The sequence below is a fragment of the Aegilops tauschii genome, chromosome 1 (genome assembly GCF_002575655.3).
Source record: "Aegilops tauschii subsp. strangulata cultivar AL8/78 chromosome 1, Aet v6.0, whole genome shotgun sequence".
Lineage (NCBI taxonomy): Eukaryota > Viridiplantae > Streptophyta > Magnoliopsida > Poales > Poaceae > Aegilops > Aegilops tauschii.
The window spans coordinates 223,210,149-223,230,400 of record NC_053035.3 but is presented as its reverse complement, the minus strand read 5'-3'; the positions used below and the strand labels follow the sequence as shown (position 1 = coordinate 223,230,400).

The 20,252-nt window shown below is 43.7% G+C and overlaps 2 protein-coding genes and 1 non-coding gene across 9 annotated transcripts; 2 read left to right on the top strand and 1 right to left on the bottom strand.

The window, feature by feature from the left end:
- Positions 1-2,669: 2,669 nt before the first annotated feature.
- TRNAN-GUU (transfer RNA asparagine (anticodon GUU)) lies at positions 2,670-2,743 on the top strand. Its single transcript has one exon. It is a non-coding gene; the product is annotated as a tRNA-Asn (tRNA).
- A 120-nt stretch (positions 2,744-2,863) lies between these two features.
- On the top strand, positions 2,864-6,131 carry LOC109771319 (putative pentatricopeptide repeat-containing protein At3g23330). Its single transcript, XM_020330001.4, has one exon. It carries the CDS (start codon positions 2,940-2,942, stop codon positions 5,694-5,696), a length of 2,757 nt encoding a protein of 918 aa, XP_020185590.1. The 5' UTR covers positions 2,864-2,939; the 3' UTR covers positions 5,697-6,131.
- A 252-nt stretch (positions 6,132-6,383) lies between these two features.
- Positions 6,384-17,954, bottom strand: LOC109771320 (uncharacterized). Of its 7 annotated transcripts, XM_040402109.3 has the most exons (11): positions 17,743-17,912; positions 17,425-17,636; positions 17,246-17,326; positions 13,544-13,651; positions 10,250-10,336; positions 10,085-10,172; positions 9,939-10,010; positions 7,903-7,983; positions 7,719-7,817; positions 6,882-7,170; positions 6,613-6,747 (listed from the first exon to the last, which is right to left on the bottom strand). In XM_040402109.3, the coding sequence occupies exons 5-10, from the start codon at positions 10,306-10,308 to the stop codon at positions 6,931-6,933; spliced, it is 639 nt and encodes a 212-aa protein (XP_040258043.1). In that variant the 5' UTR covers positions 10,309-10,336; positions 13,544-13,651; positions 17,246-17,326; positions 17,425-17,636; positions 17,743-17,912; the 3' UTR covers positions 6,613-6,747; positions 6,882-6,930. The 7 variants fall into 6 exon arrangements, with proteins under 7 accessions (XP_073367351.1, XP_020185593.2, XP_040258041.2 ...); XM_073511250.1 differs by having other exon boundaries at positions 6,384-7,170; positions 10,085-10,180; positions 17,743-17,954; XM_020330004.4 differs by having other exon boundaries at positions 6,384-7,170; positions 10,085-10,180; positions 17,743-17,947.
- Between the last annotated feature and the right edge of the window lie 2,298 nt (positions 17,955-20,252).

The following is a 20,252-nucleotide window of genomic DNA, read 5'->3' as shown; positions in this document are numbered from 1 at the left end:
CCATTTCATATAGAGATTTTTCATGTTATTCATTTTCATATGCTAGTGGGATTTTCATATTATATAACTTGACTTGCATAGTCCTATGACGAGCTTCCTCGAATGCTTGAGGTCTTCATTGAGCAAGCAAGTTGGATGCACAGCCACTTAGCTGCATTAGGAGAGCTTTCATACACTTATATCTCTAGTGCCTTCGGTTACCACCTTGACCTGATTCGATCGCCATAAATCCCTATAAATAGCAAAATCACCCATTGTTCCTCCAGAAGAATTTTATTCCCACCACAAGCCTATGTTCCAAAGATATCCCATCCGGAGTCTTGTTCCAGAGTTCTGGCAGAGGGGGAAGCCATTATCAAAGCCTCTTCATTAACCCCGACTGCATTCATGACTATGTATGAGTAGTTCCTTCAGGACCTAAGGGTCATAATAGTAGCTAGATGGTTCTCTCTCTCATTTTGGATCTTCAATACCATGTTCCCATTCTTCCCTGTGTGATTGGGGTCAATCCGATGTAATTTTGCGGTGTGTTTGTTGGAACATGATGAATTGTGAGTTTATGATCAGATTGTTCATTGAATCATTTGAAGTTTCTTTGCTATATAATTAAGTAGCTATATATATGTATGCTTTCCACTCTATTTGTCTTCTCTGGCCAAGGTTGATTGGTAGATCTTCAGAGGGAGTGGTGCATAGTAGTGGCTTCAATATTGTGGTGTTCTATATTTTGAGTGACAGAATTGGGACAAGACACGCATTTTTATTGTTGCCCCTAAGGATAAAATGACGGGGTTTGATCTTATTGATAGATTTCTTGTTGTCTACATTATGTCATCTTGCTGTTGTGTTGCTTTGTTTCTCGTAAACTCAATATCTTGAGATGCATACTGGATAACAGTCTTGGGGTGGAGTAATAGTAGTAGATGCAGTTGGATTAACAGTCTTCTTATCGTGGACGTAATGCCTATATGAGATTTTGCCATGAACGATCATAATTATAAAGATTGTTATCCTTGTCAACTACCCAACTGTAGTTTTTTACCATGACGTTTGCCTTCTTTTAAGAGAGATACCTCTAGTGATCCTATGGCCCAGGGTCTATTCTTCCATCAATACAGACTCCTAAAAATTTCCTTCTTTACTATTTTTCGTACCATTATCCATCTATCTATTTGCTTCTAACCTTGTAACTAGCAAGACAAGGGACTTGACAGCCCCCTTGCCACGTTGGGTGCAAGTATTTTATCTTGTTTGTGTGTAGGTGCTGCTTATCTTGGCAGTTTGTTGAATCCTATTAGTTCGATTAAACCTTGGTTCTTCACCGAGGGAAAACATTGCTACTATCTATATCGCCCTTCCTTTTTGGGAAAACCCAACAACTCCCACGGGAGTAGCAGCGAGCAGCTTCAGTGCGAATAATGATGGGGTGCTTGTCAGTGAAAGGTGGATTGGGCCCACGCCGAGCCGCATGTAAGCTTGGAGGAAACTGTCCTTAATATGCAAATTTAGTCCTACGCGAAGGCCTTTCCAGGCAAGGAAAGACGCACGATGGGTACCCCCCAGACACTTCAAAAGAAGGCATGTGAAGCCACGACAAGGAAGCTTCAAGCCGTTTGTGGTGAAGAGACCCAGGAAGGAAGGCGTCCAACCAGCCCAAGACCAAGTATAAATACATGTGCACCAGGTCCAGAAAAGGACAACTTCTACTTCCACCGCTAATATGATGGAAGGGAAACCCTAGTTTAGACCTAGATTAGATTTGATCTTAGGCATTATGTCGAGATAGGCCACCAAATATCCCAAGGACATATTCTACAACTTGTTGGATCCCCACATTGTACTCGTTTATATATATAGTTCCAAACAAGCAGGATTAGCGCTGTTACTCGCGCGTGGGGCCTGAATCTGGGTAAAATCATCTCCATATGCCCGTTTGATATACTGAGGTATGTCAATTCATGTATGTTATTGTACATAGTTCGAGTACATTGCAAAATAAAGTCAACAACCATTGATACTATCACATTCAAATTATTATTCTTAGTGAATTGTGAATTTGTGACATGCTAGATGTACAATGCTTATATCATCATTATATTTTAAATACAATTTTGATAAAATGTACAAACTCGAGGTCAATCATGCCTATGGCATTGTCTATATGCTCTGTAGTGCTACATGTGCACATATGGTTTCATATGTAGTACGACGTCCTTACTCCTTAGGGTGTGTTTGGTTAATGCTGAAATTAGTCATAACAAAGCATTGGTTGGATGTTAACTTTATATTGGAAGTACTAACCAGGAGATACTTCTTAATTTACTAGTGCCTCGAAGAAAACAACAATGACATGTCTGTGGGAGTCCAACCATGATGTAAATCTAAGAAAAATAAGATGACATAATGTAAGCAAGCTCCAACCAAAGTCAAAACTTAGCTCACCAAATGAAAAGCCCATCAACCCAAATCGTCAAAAATGAAATCTAAATCTTATAAATATCAAAGGTATCGAATACACTCCCATAAGCTTCGGGAGAGCCATGAACTCTGGAAAAAGCCACCACATTGCTTATGTCTATGTCGTTAATGCTGAATGGTAAGCTTTGGAAATGATGCGAAACTAAAATGTCTCAAGTATCAAAAGTTTTAAACATAAAAATGTCCACTAAGCTGGAATAGCTCAGTTGGCTAGAGCGTGTGGCTGTTAACCACAAGGTCGGAGGTTCAAGCCCTCCTTCTAGCGGTTTTCTTTTTATCACCTGGCCCAGCATTTTGTTTTTGATAATTTTTACCGGGCCCAGTAATACATAGATAGTACATTTGAGTTTGCTATTTCAGCCCAGAAGGTCCAAAACCCATGGTCCACAAACACAGATTCTCTCTCCTCCTTACCTTTGGAAATGCCAGACCGAGAGCACTACTACTGACGCCATAAAAAAATGGCGACCACCATGCTGCCGTCCCCGTCTCTGCCTCCTACTCCCCGCGGCGTCTTATCGCCGCGCTGCTCACTGCAGGCCCCGACCCACGCGCACCGGGTGCCGGACGGGGCATCCCGGAGGCGGCATGCCCCGGTGCAGCGCGCCCGACCCGAGGCCGCGGCGTACGCGCGGGAGATAGGCGCCTGCGTGCGTGCGCGGCGCTGGGGCGCGGCATGCGAGGCGTTCGCGGCCATGCGCGCCGCCGGGGCCGCGCCGGACAGGTTCCTCCTCCCGCAGGTGCTCCGGGCCTGCGCCGGGGCGGACGCGCCCCGCCTCGCCGCCGCCGCGCACGCGCTCGCCGCCAAGGGCGGGCCCGCGCTCGCCGACGACGCCGTGGTAGGGAACGCTATCGTCGCCATGTACGCGGCGCTCGGGGACGTCCGCGCCGCGCGTGCAGCGTTCGAGTCGCTCCCCGAACGCGACGTCGTGGCATGGACGGCTCTCGTGGGCGCCTACGCCAACGCCGGGGAGCTGGGCGAGGCCTTCCAGCTGTTTGAATCGATGCAGGCCAGTGGCGTGCGGCCTGACGTGATTTCGTGGAACACCCTCGTCTCCGGCTTCGCGAGAAATGGTGATATTGGTGCTGCGCTCGATCTATTTGACGAAATGCGACTGAGGGGTGTCAAGCCACGGGTCAGTTCTTGGAACTGCATCATCTCTGGCTGTGTGCAGAATGCGCGCTATGATGAGGCTTTGGGCATCTTCCTGGAGATGTGCGAGACTGAGATGCCCGATGCGGTCACTATTGCTAGTATACTCCCTGCTTGCACTGGCTTGATGGCACTGGGCCTTGGAAAGCAGCTGCATTCTTATGCTGTACGTTGTGGTATCAAATTAAATGTCTACATTGGTTCTTCTTTGATTGGCATGTACTCCGAGTGCAGAGAGTTTGCTTATGCCACAAGCGTGTTCGCCGCCATTGATGGGGAGAGGAATGTCACTGTATGGAATGAGTTGATTCAATCATATATCTGTGATGGGAGGATGGACAAAGCGTGTGAAGCCTTTAACTTGATGCAGCAGGATGGATTGAAGCCTGACACTGTCACATATAACAATTTCATCGCTGCATATGCTAGAGCAGGTCAGAAAGAACTAGCAAATGAACTGTTGTCAGGCATGATGAATGTCAGCTTGAAGCCTAATGTGGTATCAATGAATGCTTTAATATCCGGTTTGCATCAGTTTGGCCTCTGTGCTGATGCACTGGAAGTTTTCAGATACATGCAGCTCCTAAACAGCGGAGATGCAAAGCGTTGGACATTTCTGGATAATAGCAACCCCATCCAACCAAATGGTACTACAGTTACTAGTGTCCTCTCACTGTTGACAGACCTCAAGTTAGATCGTCTCGGGAAGGAAGTACACTGCTATGCTCTAAGGAATGGTCTGACGTCAAACATATTTGTTTCCAGCAAATTGGTTGACCTTTATGGTAAAACTGGTGATATGGTATCTGCTGCTAATGTCTTCCAGGGAATCAGTAATAAGAATGTTGTCACTTGGAACAGTCTGCTAGCAGCTTACAAACATAATAGGAAGCCAGAAGTTGTTTTGAAACTATTCTGTGAAATGCTCGAGTCTAATTTACTTCCTAACTTGGTTACAGTGCAGATAGCGCTTTTGTCTTCTGGTATGACGATGGCATCAGGGTATGGGAGAGAACTGCATGGTTTCATACAGAAAAACTGGCCTGATGGTTATCCAGTCACTCTTGCAAGTGCGCTAATAGATATGTATGGGAAATGTGGTAAGGTTGAGGATGCTAGACTGGCTTTTGAGCGCAGTGTTGAAAAGGATGTAGCAGTATGGAATGCAATGATTAGTTGCTACTTGCTTCATAGGATGCCTAGAGATATTAAAAGATTGTTCGAAATACTTGAACAATCTAGAACTCGGCCAGATCCTGTTACTTTCATCTTACTTCTTTCAGCTTGTAAGCAAGAAGGTTCCATGGTGGAAGCTCGGAGCTATTTCTACAATATGGAAGATTTGTATGGCATAAAACCAAGTTTAAAACACTACACTTGCATGGTTGACATCATGGGAACAGCTGGTTTATTGGAGGAGTCACTAGAACTTATCCAGAAGATGCCAGTTGAGCCGGATGCATGCCTATGGTCTACTGTTCTCAAAGCTTGTAAGCTTCACTCAGATTTGGACGTTGCGGCTAAGGCTGCAAAAGCTCTTTTCGAGCTTGAACCAAATAATGCTTCAAACTACATGTTGCTTTCCAATATATATGCGAACAGCGGCTTTTGGGATTCCACTGAATCTGTAAGAGATGCCATGACAGAGCACGGGTTGCATGTTGAGAGCCAGTGTAGCTGGCTATATCTTGGCACAAGTGTGGATTCGTTTGAGGCTGGAGATTTGTCCCATCCTGCATTTGAGGATATTTTGAGTACATGGAAGGACTTGGCTAGTAGGATGGCAGAGTCTGGGTATGCTCCTCAAGACGATGAGCCCTATTGCAATGTACAAGTTGATCCATTGTCGTGCCACCACACCGAGCGGATTGCTGTGTGCTATGGACTTATTTCCATGCGTGCCCATGAACCGATACGGGTCTCGAAGAATTTCCGAATGTGCAAGGAATGCCATTCCTCAATCAAGTTCATCTCAAGGGATAAGAAGCGGGAGATACTGATTTCAGATGGTTGCACCTATCACCACTTCAGCAATGGCTCGTGCAGCTGTGGGGACATGTGGTAGATGAAAGAGTCGGTCCGACGCGAGAATGCTGGCTCATATGCCATGGAAAATTACAGCAATATGTGATGCGGGCAACCCATGAAACTGTCAGGAAAAGGAAGCCATCTTTAACCCCTCCCCTGGGCTGCAAATACGGTGTGCTTCAGGGGAGGTTGAAAGCCCGGAGCTCTTGCCAAGATCTGAGGGGACAAGTTTGGCCAGAATTATGTTGCTGCATGTTGGAGGAAGTGAAAAAAATATATGTATTGTGCAGATATCCAGTAAGTAAAGCATGTACATGAACTTCATGGGTGGTTCATACTGCTGATGGGTTGTTGGTGATTGCGTCTGTTATGTAAGCATTTGTATGACATAGATTTGTAGTTCAAGGATTGTAGTGACTAGCCATTATGAATCGAAATGTTAGGCTGCCTGGAATCAGCCAACTTTGTTGAAGATCGATTGTTCTTGCATGCTGCAGTTGTGACGAGTGTCAGAGCTGTGGGGTGTTGCATGGTGCAGTTCTTTCATGCAGGTCGGAGCTAATCGTGTATGCATGATATGGTGAATAATGGTTTCCTGATTTTCTATCTTATTCTCTCTTCAGCGTCTATCGGTGTTATTTGCTAGTAGTTGATATTATTAGCTTGCTGCTATCTCTATCGGTTAAGAGACGGAGAGAGAAAGGACAGAATATCTGAAACACCATTCTTCGGGCAGGTATGCATTCTTTAGTAGTTTGAGGCCACTGTCCCTGGCTAAACCTCATTTCCCCAAAATATGCTTACAGTTTAATTTTCTCTTACAATAAGCACCAAATCTGTTTACTAAAAAACAAAACAAAAAAGGTTTATTTCCTAACCATGCTAGAGAAGGGCCTGAGCTTAGCCTTCTGGATAATAGACTCAGTTTTTTGACAAAATAAAAATACAGGTGTCTCCGGTCCGGCTCCATCACGTTGGGCATCAATGAGACTGGTTCAGGAGCTAGAGACGGACACCTATTTCAACTATGGTCGGGGCTCCGCCCATTCGCGCTGACACCATCAAGATAGAGGTCAATGGAACTTATCCTGAAGCAAACGGCTCAACAGATGAACAAATACCACATGTTAAATATCATCTGTAATGCATAGTAAGACAAACATGCTTCAAACACGAGTACAACATTATTTATACACAAATTACTGTCTATCCAAAGGCCAACCTTTTTTTTTTTTGCGGGCAAAGGCCAACCATGGATGCAGTTGACAGTCTTACTTACTCTCGCGTTGGCCAGCCATGATGATACAAGCAAGAGAAACTGCACCAACCACATACTTCAAACCGCTAGCACGAGTAGCGCCCTGTCGATGCAGGTAAGCCCTGGTTGAGTCAAGTGACTGCTTAACTCTCTTTTTCATCTGGGGCAAATTTCTGGGTAACAGCTGTTGTCCAAAATTCTGGGGCCAACTTTTGGGTAACATCTGTTCTTCCAAATTTCGTACGGGTAGAAACTGCAATTGAAAATAAAGGATTATATGATTCATTTGAATACTCACAGGCCTGCCAAACAGCCGCAAACCCATTTGATTTTACTAATTTTCTGGCAGGAGTCCGTTAAGAGAGATATGAAGGACTGGAATATCACCAAAGAACTAGCCATGGACAGCGGTGCGTGGAAGTTTCGAGATCTTATGGGTTTCAGCTCTAGCCTACCCCGGCTGCTTGTTTGCGACTAAAAGGCTTTGTTGCTGTTGTTGTCTGGCAGGAAGATGTATTCCCAAAAGTCAACAAACATGCAAAACATAAACACCTAACATAGTGCTAAAACGATAAAGAGAACATGTACAGGGTCCATGGGAAAAAAGAGAGTAAAATGAGAGGAGGACAGGGTGCATATGTGATGCAAGAGAATTTGCAAATAACAGGTCAAAATAAGAATGCGCCTTTACGAACTAATCGTCGTGATAGAAGGGTTCACAGATATACAGGGTCCGATTTATTTCACTAACTCATGCACATTCCAGTTTCCAAATGTGAATGCCAAAAATAGAAAACTGACCTCTTCAACAAAAATGACTCCAGTCTTTTTTGCTTGAATACAACACTCCCTGGCAAGGTTCCTTATTTTCACACGATTGAAATATTCTCGCATGAGCAACTACAAATTATGGCAAAAAAGGAAGTGTAAGGTCCAGCTACAAGATAACTAGGTTAAGGAAGATGCAATTCAGCATGAGACTTGCCTGGTCAGGGAATTGTAGATGCTTCTCTAATTCTGAACTCATACGAGAGTTGATGTCCTCCTCCAAAGCTACCTTATCAAACTGCAATTTGAAAAAAGATGGAAGACAAAGTGTAAAACCTAAAAGGCCACAAAATGCAAGTACTCCGTCCGTCCCGTAATATAAGATGTTATTACAGCCAATATATGAGTAAATTGGTTATAATAACATCTTATATTATAGGACGGAGGGAGTAACATTTTTGCAACAAAATAGAACCAGCCACTCCATTGGAAATTGGCCCGCTTTCTAGGCAACATTTCACCTCAAGCGTTGAATTTTTTTAAATTTGGATACAAAGTTGAAAATCAAGAGAAGCCTCAAATGACAGCACTGATGGCCATGTGGTGCTGCTCTTTAGGTTGTACTCCCTCCGTCCAGGTCTATTAGTCCCCTTTCGTATTTTGGGTCATACTTTGACCATATATTTGACCAGCGAAATATAAGTGATATGTTACAAAACTTATATTGTTAGATTCATATTTGAAAGTACTTCCCAATGATACTATTTTTGCTAAATATAACATATATTTCATTAGTAAAATTTATGGTCAAACTTGACCCAAAATGCTAAGGGGACCAAAAATACGCAAGGGACTAATAAACCCACACAGAGGTAGTATTTAAGATTTGATAAATGAAACCTGGCTTGCCGTTAATTTTTCCACACAAAGGGTCATGTTAGCCACAAGGCTGGCAGTGAGCAAAGGTTTTCGAAAATGGTCTTTTTTCCAGACTTTTGAACAAAATTGGAAATAACATAATCAAAATCCATGAAATTTGGTATTTCAACTAAACTTCCAAGAAAGAGTAACACAAAAATGTTCTTGATGGTCGGTCTCACCAGAAAACATAATTGTTGGAGAGGAATATCTAATTTTTTTTTGAAGTGGCAGGAATATCTAATTTGACATTTTGAAAACATAAAGCCAACCAGTCAAAAAAAACATAAAGCCAACATGAAACTTGTGAAGATTTAAAGCCACTTGGACAATATTTGGTATAACAGACTTTCAAAACACAGTTTATGCACATAGCAGGCATAAGATCCCAAAGCTTTTAATTCATATCTGAAAAATAATACATGGGCTGTTCAGTATTTGTTCCCATAAATAGACATATTATGTCACTACAATTATTTAGACCATGCTAGAAACATGCCTGCTATATTCATAACCTTTGCAAATACCTCCTCTAACACATGCACAACCTTTTACCAATACATATACACCAGAATTTAGGGCTTAGGGTATCTAAATTTGGGTAATCTTTTGCTCACAGCTAGTGTTGTGGTCAACATCAATGGCCAACTCGTGCTTCAAGCCCATTTGATATACCCGTGCTTCACGGGCGTGAATTTGGGTTCTTATTATTTAAAAAAAAACTCGCTGTGGGGGGCTTCCCCTGCCGCTTTCCTTTCAAAAAAAAGCATCACATGCTCCTTTAACTTCTATTTCTCTCTTTATCGTAAGACCGATTCAGGTATTTGTGAATCAATTGCCATTTCATAGTCTAGACTTGGTCTTTTGGGGAAAGAGAAGCAAATCAAGGAAAGATCAATTTAAATTTAGTGGTTTGTCTGAACTATGCTTACAGTTCACCCATCATCACATATTTATTACAATTGGGTTGATTTGTTTTCACTTATTATTTCTAGATTCAGATATTCATGAACCAAATGTTGCTCCAGTCATTACATTTTTTCTGGGAGACACTAACACTTAGGCCATAACCAGCGCTGAAAGATCCCACAGGGGATGGGATTTGGGGAAGGAAAATTCTGGCACAATACAGGACCTTCATGGCACCGGTGGAGACTCTATAACTGTATCAGGCCACCAACCTTTATGGGTAAAGGTAAACGTTATGTGGAAATACTTATGTTCAAGTGTGCAGAATGGAACAGCATAATTTTCAGTTTATTTTAATTTAGAACTTCATCAAGATGTATGTCCTGATACTGTAATTATCAAGACAAAAATTAATGCTAATCTAACCTCAGTCATGCTGCTGCTTGTGGAAGTTATGTCCAATTTACTCACATGCATCCTTAAAAATTTCATATGACCCTGTTAAAAGAGAATAACTATATAACTTGAATAAATTGGCAGTGCGTTCACAATAAGAAAAAGGCAACAATAACCTCTAGACCACGTTGTAGCTCATAATCATTCAGCACATCAGACCATCTAGTTGACTCTTTGATCCGTTTTAAAACTTCTTCAGGATTACTATTCCACTGCAAAATGTTCAAACTGAATCAACAAGTTCAATCCAGGAAAGCAAAAATGATAAAACTGACATGTACCTTGATAAAATCAAGTTGCAGAAGGGCTTTGCAGTATGCATAATATCTTCAAACACCATGCAATCTTTTCATAAGAGAATCTTTGTGCTGTAAAAAAGATATTTGAACGGCGAAAGAATTGGAACAACAACACAGATTCTTAGGACATAACAGATTCATATTATAATCTAATCTCTCTACGAGCAAAAGGTCAGATGTGCAAAGTTAATTCCACAAGAAATTAAGAACTGATTGTAACAGAATATTTGAATGATCCAGAACTGAAACATTGATCATCTGCGGAATAAATGGTTCAACACAATAAAATCATTACAGAAGAATATGCTGAAACAGAATCTGGCATATGATGTTACACGGAACACTTGACCTGGCAGATAGTAACAATGAAAGGAAAAGATCAAGCTTAGCGCCAATGAAATGATGATATGAAGGAACAGGCAAATTTTCATTAGCATGGTGAACTTAACTTTAACACCAATATGATCAGTTACGTTCCACAGTAACGAGAAATATTATCTTGTTGATATGCAAAGTCAAAATCAAACAACCATCACATGGGATGAAAACAACCCACTACTACCATTATTACTACTAGTATTAATACCACTGTCTATGTTATTTTCTATAGCCAGCGGCATTTTATGGCAACCACTCTTTGGAGGCAAATTTCAAAACACCAATCTCTGACTTCATCTTTCTCTAATGCCTAGCAAATGAGCTACCAAATTAAAAACGATGGTGCCTCATTAACAACACCACATGGATCAGTTTTATTGCAGATCCCTCGGTCATGGCAAAGCGCTTAGAGAAAGACACCAGAACAGAAGGCCCAGCGGCACCTGATGCAGGCACATATTTTGTGACTACGACTGAGTTGGTTGTGGCGCCAGTAGGTTGAATGTCATGTGGCTGCTAGAAGGAGGGCGCGAGAGGGCCGGCCGGGGGCCTTTTTGCCCACGGCCGGGCAAGAGGGAAGGGATTTCCTTCTTAATTCTTGCTTGATTAGATTGATACATCTCCTCTCTTTATATAGAGAGGTTTACTTGACTCCCAAGCAAGGCTTACTTGACCCCTAAGCAAGCGACCCTTATCTCTAATCAACCCTAAGACTGACGGGCTATACCGCCAGCCCAGGCCATTAGGCCCATTACGTACTCTAACACTACACCCCACCTGGACATGCAGCTTGTCCTCGAGCTGCAGCCTAACCAACTTATAACCATGACTCGACGCAACACAAACCTAACACCTAAAAACAAGCCTTTTACATCTCGGCTTGTTTTATTACTCTCAACCTGAAATGGATTGGGACGATTTATTTTGGACCCCTTAACAAAAAGTGGACACCATCCGCACGTCGGACGTGCACGTGTACAGCCACCTGGATCCCATGGACACCATCTTGACAAAAGGAGTGCATGTGTATGGCCACCTGGAAGTGGTCGCAAGAGCGACCAGTAGAGGCGCCCTCGCAACGGCCGGCGGAATGCAGTGGTGCTACGCGGTGCGCTCCTGTCGGTGACACCCTGCCTTCTCCCCGCCGGACGACTGTTGGTCTGCACCGCACAGAGAAGAGTGGAGGGCTTGCGATGGAGAATGACGAGGAGGGGTGCGCCCCCCCAACCGCCGATGTCACAGACTTTGAGGTCGCTGCCCGCGGGGAAAACAGCATGCCCAAGACCCCCGACGCAGCGGACGAGATCAAGGTCCTTTGCGCAGAGCTGGGAGGAGCAGCAGCTGCAGACCACGCATCTCCCGCACACGGCGACGCGCTAGGAGGCCGCGCGCAGCAGCCTGCAGCCTCACCGCCGCCGACATGTGGCGTGTAGTGATCCAAGCCGGAAGCGGTGACGGCGACGGCGGGAACTTGATCTGCTGGATGGGGACGCCCTGGGGAAGCGGTAATGGCGACGGCGGGAACTTGATCTGGTGGATCGAGACTCCCACCGGCGCGGTCGATGCGGGGCCGGAGCTGACCGGCGGTGGCTGCTGCAGCGGAGCGCCAGGTGTGGCGGAGGCCGCCAGGAGCGGCGGCTGCCACTGTAGCCAGGGCGGGGCGGTGGTGGCGGTGGATGGCAGCTGCGGCGGCCCGGCGAGCGCGGCGGGGACGCCCTGGGGCAGCGGCAGCGGCTGCTGCGGCGGAGCGCCGGGCACGGCGGAGGCCGCCAGGAGTGGCGGCTGCCACTGCAGCCAGGGCGGGGCGGTGGATGGCAGTTGCAGCGGCCCGGGGAGCGCGGCAGAGGCCGCCTGGTGCAGCGGCTGCCACGGTAGCCACGGCGGCGCGGTGGCGGCGATGGGCGGCGCAGCCGGGTGCGGCCTGTAGGACCCGGCCAAGAACAAGCGGATCTCCTGGACCGCCTGGGTTAGGTCCCGCAGAGCCCCGGACACCTCCTCCGGGGTGAGGACGGCGGGGGCGGGCGCGACGGAGGATCCCGGCAGCGGAAGAGACGGGTTGGGCGGCGGTGAAGACATGATCGAACCGAAGCTAGCTGATACCAAATTGCTATGTGGCTGCTAGAAGGAGGGCGCGAGAGGGCCGGCCGGGGGCCTTTTTGCCCACGGCCGGGCAAGAGGGAAGGGATTTCCTTCTTAATTCTTGCTTGATTAGATTGATACATCTCCTCTCTTTATATAGAGAGGTTTACTTGACTCCCAAGCAAGGCTTACTTGACCTCTAAGCAAGCGACCCTTATCTCTAATTAACCCTAAGACTAACGGGCTATACCGCCAGCCCAGGCCATTAGGCCCATTGCGTACTCTAACATTGAACCACCTTCACTTCGGGGGGATTCAGTGGACAGGTTGTCTATTTGTACGCGCATGCATGTGCCACAGGCAATCCACTATAGGAGATGGAGTTATCCGCCTGCCGACTATGTGGATAATGATACAAATCCATGTGGCTTCATGGTCAGTTAGAATTTTATGCGAACATCAAGTTTAAGAGTAATTATTTGTAAATCATAAATACACCAGGGAGAGAGAGAGAGAGAGAGAGAGAGTTAATAATCGAAACAGTTATTACCAATCATGCATTAAGATGAGTGCTTAGCACGTATGCTCACATAGATTTGCAAATAAATATCATGACGCCAGAAATTAGAAGTTTAGGCAGGGCCCTCACATGTATGTTATATGTACAGGTTCAAGAAGCATGCCACATATTTGTGCCGACTTCATATAATCGTGACAACATATTTAATGTAGTGATAGCAACAGACAATTATACATCGCAAGCACCCAGCAGGCAACAAGCAGGTGCAAAAGGAACAAAATTCTGCTGCAAACACATACATTCTTACGGCGGATGAGTTTGATCTCAGCCTCAGTCGAGAAACGTGGTGATCCATCATCAGCCAAACTTTCTTTACTTCCATCAGCATCATCAACAACCACAGAATACTGCAAGATGAAGGTTCCATTCAGTACAGAATAGAAAATGATTAGAAAAGAACCAAACTTCTCTTCGAAACAGATTTAGAAATTAAAAGAGTAAGAGAAGCCCTTTGCAATTTACAGATAGTCCCAAACCAATCACTAATTCTCCCTCCTCAATTTGAAAGAGCTAGTGCTCAAATGTAGAAAATTTAAATCTTTCTCATGTTTCCACGCACGACCTATGTCTACAACTTCCCATTTCAGCCTAAATGTAGAAAAGTAAGTGACGTAATGCACATTGTTCTATTCTTCACTTGTTCTTCTAGTAATTAGGGGCATGTCTTTATCCAAAATAAAAACATGAAGTCTCATAAATTTTCTCTAAGAGTAATCTTAGGAACAGAAAATGGAAGGAGGAATTATTCTCTCTTATTGCTGAGTTGGGGTAGAACCAATTGCAGAGAAGCTTGTCCAACATCGTCTGAGATGGTTTGGGCATATTCAGCGCAGGCCTCCAGAAGCTCTAGTGCATAGCGGACGGCTAAAGCATGCTGATAATGTCAAGAGAGGTCGTGGTACACCAAACTTGACATGGGAGGAGTCCGTAAAGGGGGATCTAAAGGACTGGAATATCACCAAAGAACTAGCCATGGGCAGGGGTGCGTGGAAGCTAGCTATCCATGTGCCAGAAGCCCAGAAGCATGAGTTGGTTGTGAGATCTTATGGGTTTCAGTTCTAGCCTTGTTGTTGTTGTTGTTGTTCTCCAGACCGGTTTGTTTGTCGGTAGACCTTAGCGCTGTGACCAAGATGCGTCTTTACTATCGCTAGAGTAATTTTCTTTAGTCCTGCATGCAACCGTCAGCCGCCGTAACCAGCGAATAGTTAAGCGCTTCCTGCATGCATATACTCCTTTAAATGTCATGACCGGTTAATGTCGTGACTTGGTCGTCCAGCATGCAACCATGAGCAGCAAATAACTAGCACCCAACTCCCTTAAAACAAGGAGAACATTCGGTTTACGAGGAGAACTTCACGGGTGCCGATCTAATGCGGGCCAGCTAATTTTACGGGAATATCTGGAATTGGTGAGGCGACTAATATACCGACCTGGAGGGAGTACTCCCACATTGGAACGTGCACATCCCTGCAGCTCCTTGCTTCGGCTCGACGTGCATCCGTCATACTACTCCTGCTATGCCTCAACGCAACGACAACCACAGTGAACATTTCCTCTCCTATTGCCTCTTTTGGTTCACCTCCCTTAGGAATGTCGAGATCAATCAAAAATTCTGTCAAAGATGTGGAATGGAAGAGGTTCAATGTCACTTGAGGCTTCACCGCACCATTTAGATGGAGAGATATTGTGTTGGTTGATGTCTAGGAAATATTTGTTTGGTGGCCTTGGTTGTCGCATGAGTGACAAGTCATGCACGTTAATATTAGACCATATCGCCATGGATGGTGTGTCGACATTTACGTTGGAGAACGACGAGAAGAACCAGCTACGCCAAATGAGACAAATGAATGATGGATTTACTAAGGATGAGATAGACAGGATGTTTGCATATCGAGGAGATAGCGTTTCGTGAGCCATATTTAGATGATGGGGTGCAGGTTATTAGCAGCAAGGATGGTGAGAATGTCTTCCATAAATAAACAAGGAATTTCATATATTTCCGTACAAATAGCCTTGATGATTATATCGGAAAGTGCTACCATGTTGACGAGTTTAGAAAAAACTACGAGCATTGCCTTCAGCATGTGGAAGCCATGCCTGCATGGCCAATTTCAAATAGACCTAAGCACCGGCACAGTGGCACCTAAGCACATTGCTATGCCTGGTAGAAAGAAGTCAAGGACAAAGAACCAGATGAGAAGCCAAGGAGCAGCAGAGTTAGCTGATCATGCCTGCATGGCCAGTTTCAAATAGACCTAGGACATTGGCGCCTGGGCACATTGCTATGGATGGCAGAAAGAAGTCAAGGACAAAAGAAACAGATGAGAAACCAGGGAGCAGCAGAATTAGCAGATCTGGTACTAACATCTGGTGTGGGAAGTGCAACCAAATAGGACATAATAGAACATCTTCTGAGCAAGAATGGAGGCAGAGGCACAACTCCAACAACTAACATGAGCTCTCATTATTTTAAAAATTAACTATTCATGTATTATGAATTACAACACAACTATTAAATGCATTAAGTGCAATCAGCTGCACCACCCACACTCTCCCAGGCTACACCTAATGTGATGAGTTCTCAATATTCTTTAATTTACATTCTTGTATTATGAACTACGATATTTGTAACATGTATTACAGCTTTGGGCTGCACCATCAACACTCTCCCAAGCTACACCATCCACACAACCAAGAACGGTAACATCCACACAACCACGAGTTGCAACTTCCATGGTAAGCTCACACTGTTGTCAACGAATTTTTGAACTCTTGTAGCTGAACTTGACCAATGTTTTGTAGCCTTCCCATGAAAACATGGCAGCTGGTAGGAAGAGATGCATGTACACAATCCGGCAATCAACTTCTAAGAGAGCGTCTAACAAGGGTATCCATAACAAAACCTCCGGAAATATTGTGAATGTGCAGGGTTTGGTGCAAGGATCTAAAAAAAGATCAAGTATTACTTTGCATGTGTCATCTAGAAATGCTACGGCAATCAACAAACCAACCTACTGGGAAGAAAGGAGGACAGTAGCACGGATGGCTAGGCAGGCTTTTAGGGCTCTAGATGATCTCTAATTGATAGTTAAACAAGGAGGGGCGATATTGCGACCGGTTGTGTGTGTCTCAAGTGATATTTGGGCTGACTTCTAGAATTATCTCAAAAATGAAGAATAATTTGCAGTCTGCATGATAAATGTAGGTGCCCTATAAGGCCTTATACAATGGGAGATGCCTAGGGAGGTGCTTAGAAAAAAAAATCGGGTTTTTCTGAAGCACCGGTGCCTATTTTTATAGGAGAGACGCTTAGTTAAGCGTCTATCCTGTACAAATAAGCACTGGTGCTTAAGGAAATCCTGGTTTATTTCTCTAAGCATCTCTCCTAAGCACCTCCCATTGTATAAGGCCTAAAGCTATAACAAAGGGTATGATAGGCTACCAAACTTTGGCTTGCCAATATATGAACTTCCAGCAGATCATCTGCCCAAATGAACCCATATTCAGTATAATCATTTTTGCTGGCGGCATTCCAAATGTACTAGGTGCCCTATCACAAAGGGTGTGCTTGGTTTGCTACCAATATTTGGCTAGCCAATGCGTTGGCAAGCCAAAAAATGGCAACTTTATGTGAGATCGGCAAGACAACTTGGTAACGAACCAATTAGGCATCAAACCAAGCATGCTCAAAATCATTTAACCCTCCACATCTTTTATGAGAAAACAAACATCTACGCATTCTGATGGAAAGTCACAAATATGTATTAATACATTGATATCTAAGACCAATATAGGATAAATAGTACCAAAATCATTATAGTAGTAAGGAATACATGTACTAAAAACAAGGAGAAAACTGCAACAAAGAAGGAGGTACAGAAGACAGTAATAATAAACCAAAAAAGACAAGTGGGTCATGAAACCGAGGATTATTTCGGTACCTGTTCACGTAACGACACAAAATTGAAAAGGTGCTCTTGAAAAAGCCTCTCATCAGGCACAGTCTGGAGAAACAAATCAACCTGCACACACAGAGGATTATGATGCCAACAATTCCAAGCATCTGAGGGGACGGTGAATGAAGATTTGCTGAAATTGCAACCCAATGATCCGTGCATACAGGTGAATTGCATGCTGCAACCAGTTCTTCTGCCGCCCACTTGAATGAATCCTCACGGTACTCCAAATATTCTCGAAATAACTTCTCTGTGCGGAGCTCCTGAAGAATACTAAAATCAGTAGAGAAGGCAGTTCCCGGTGCGAGCAACGATACGCCACCCACACAAGAAAGCCCTCCAGTATCACTCAACCCGTGGCGGTCCATCCTTTCTTCTGCATAAGAAGCACAACACAACCACAATAAAGGGGAATGAATCAATTCGACCAATAAAAATCAGCAAATTCGAGTGGGCAAGTGGAGGAGCTGAAGGGGATTTACCATCTAATAATGCAGAACCCTCCAGACCAACCATCCTCTTTTGCCACCCCTCCGAATCGTCCCCGAGTCGAGCCGGCGGTGATGTCGGTCTCTAAACACTGCTTCCCGGGCAGGCGCCCTTCTTGTGCCTGGTTTGGTCGGCGTGAGTCGGCTGAGCATTGGAATCTGGGCGGCTTTACACGAGCTAGGGTAAACATAAGAAATCATCTCTTAACGGAGTCCCGCTTCGGTAAAAAAAAACACTAATAAACGTATAAGGGTAGTATCGTTTTTACCCACCTCAGTACGAATTATATGGAATCAAATGCCAGGGTAAAATAAGGATTTTTAATATGTTATTTCACAAACTATATGTTGACTGATGTCATGATGAGAAGGGATTTTTAAAAAGTCATTTCAAACACTGAAAATGTGATGGTCTCCTGACGACTTGATTTCCTAAGGTGCCATAACGATTTTTTTTTTGCTGAGCAACCTACATTGATGGGCCCCTGCCTGAGCTAGACTGATGCATGATGTGTCTCGTCTTAACCTAACGCAGTGATGTTTTTCATAACCAGTAGAACTGTGGTATCAGAATAGCTGTGTATGAAGGCAAAATAGACATTTAGTCATTTTCATATAGCTTACAAAAATTAACACATAGCAAGATGTGTCAATTTTTTGGGCTAAGCGCTATACAGAACACAGAAACTTTTATTTACCCGATGCACGAGGGACTAAATAAAATTATAAACCGACCTCTACAAATACCCTAATAAAACCTGTCCCTAAGCGATGGTTCGTTTTGTTCGTTACTTACAAATCGGTTTTAATTTTTGTGAACATTTTCTAAAATTTCATGGACATTGTTTTCAAAATTCCCGAATATGTGTTGAATACATGATCATATTTTAAAATTGATGAACATTTTCTATTTCATGATTTTTTTTCCGAAATCGTGATCTTTTTATGATATACAAACAGTTTTTTGAAATCACGAACATTTTATGATTTCCCAAATGTTTCTTGAATTCACAAACATTTTAAGATGTATCTATATTTTTTTCAGTACTCACAACTTTTTGAAATTTGAATTTTTCAGAAATTCCGAACTAATTTAAAGAAGGAAAACCAGAAACAAAAATGAGAAAGGAAAAAGCAAAAAAAGGGGGTGTCACAACTGGCATATGGGCCGGCCCATTACCGCGTGCAAGGCCTGCTATATATAAAGAAAGGACGTGGCTCGCGGGCGCACGGGCGCCCGATCGCAGCCCCGAGCGCTCTCCCAGAAAAGGAAGGAGCCACCCGCGCGCGCGACCAGACAGCCAGAAACGGAAATCAGCCACCCGCGCGCGAAAACAACCACACTCTGCTGTCCCCCGCGTGATTAGGAAGATGCTCTACCACGTCAGTTCGCATGCATTAATTTGAGTTTCAAAAAATTTAAAAAGCCATAACTTTTGATTCGAGTATCGAAATTCTGATCCGTTTTCACCATTGGGTTTCTTGCGACGAGTCCTTCAAAACTAGATCCCATATGGATAGGTTTCGATGAACTTTTTTTTGAGCAACTCTGTGTGGTATATAGGCAACTTTAGTGTTATCAGTAAGCAACTCTTCTTGTTTGTCTAATATGACTTCCTATCATCTTGGTTTGTGTAAAAACCAAGCAACTGACCTAACAAACCAAGCATCTGTCCTAGTAAACCAAGCAACTGTCATAACAAAACCAATCGATTGTCCTAATAAATCAAGCATCTGTCCTAACAAAACTAAGCAACTATCCTAACAAAACCAAGCAACTGTCCTGACAAATCCATGCAACTACATTATCAAAACACACAATGCATAATGTCTAAGCAAACCAAGCAACTGACCTAACAAACCAAGCAACCATCTTAACAAAAAACAAAACAATTTCAATAACAAAACCAAGCAACTGTCCTGGCAAATCCATGCAACTATCCTATCAAAATATGTTGTCATCATCAAAGTTGGCTACCGAAGATGCTTAGTTGCCCATATACAGTCAAAAATATTATTTGCCGTGATTTCTAAGTGGTATATGACATACTTGCTTGATAAATTTATTAGTACATATAATTTAATAAAAGTTGCTTATGTTTAAAACTAAAGTTGCCTCGTTTAGGATCAAAGTTGCTTCTTTTTTAAAAATTATCAAAACATGCTCACATGGGATCTAGTTTTGAAGATCTCGTCGCGAGAAACCTAACGGTGAAAACGGATCTTTGTTTCGATGCTCGGTTGAAAAGTTATTACTTTTTTTAAAATGAAACGGAATAAAGAGTGTGTCAGCACATGCATGCGCGTTAGTATCTCTTCCGTAATTATGGGACGCGGTTCCTTTAGCTGTCGCTATTATCAATAAAAGTTGAACGCATCTGACGGCTGGAGCGCGTGCGCTCGCGCGAGCGAACGAGCGCAGCTGTACGAGTCAGACTTTAGGATAAAGAAAAGGGGAGAAAATGGGGATTCAACCAGGGATCGAACCCTCAAAAATAAACCAG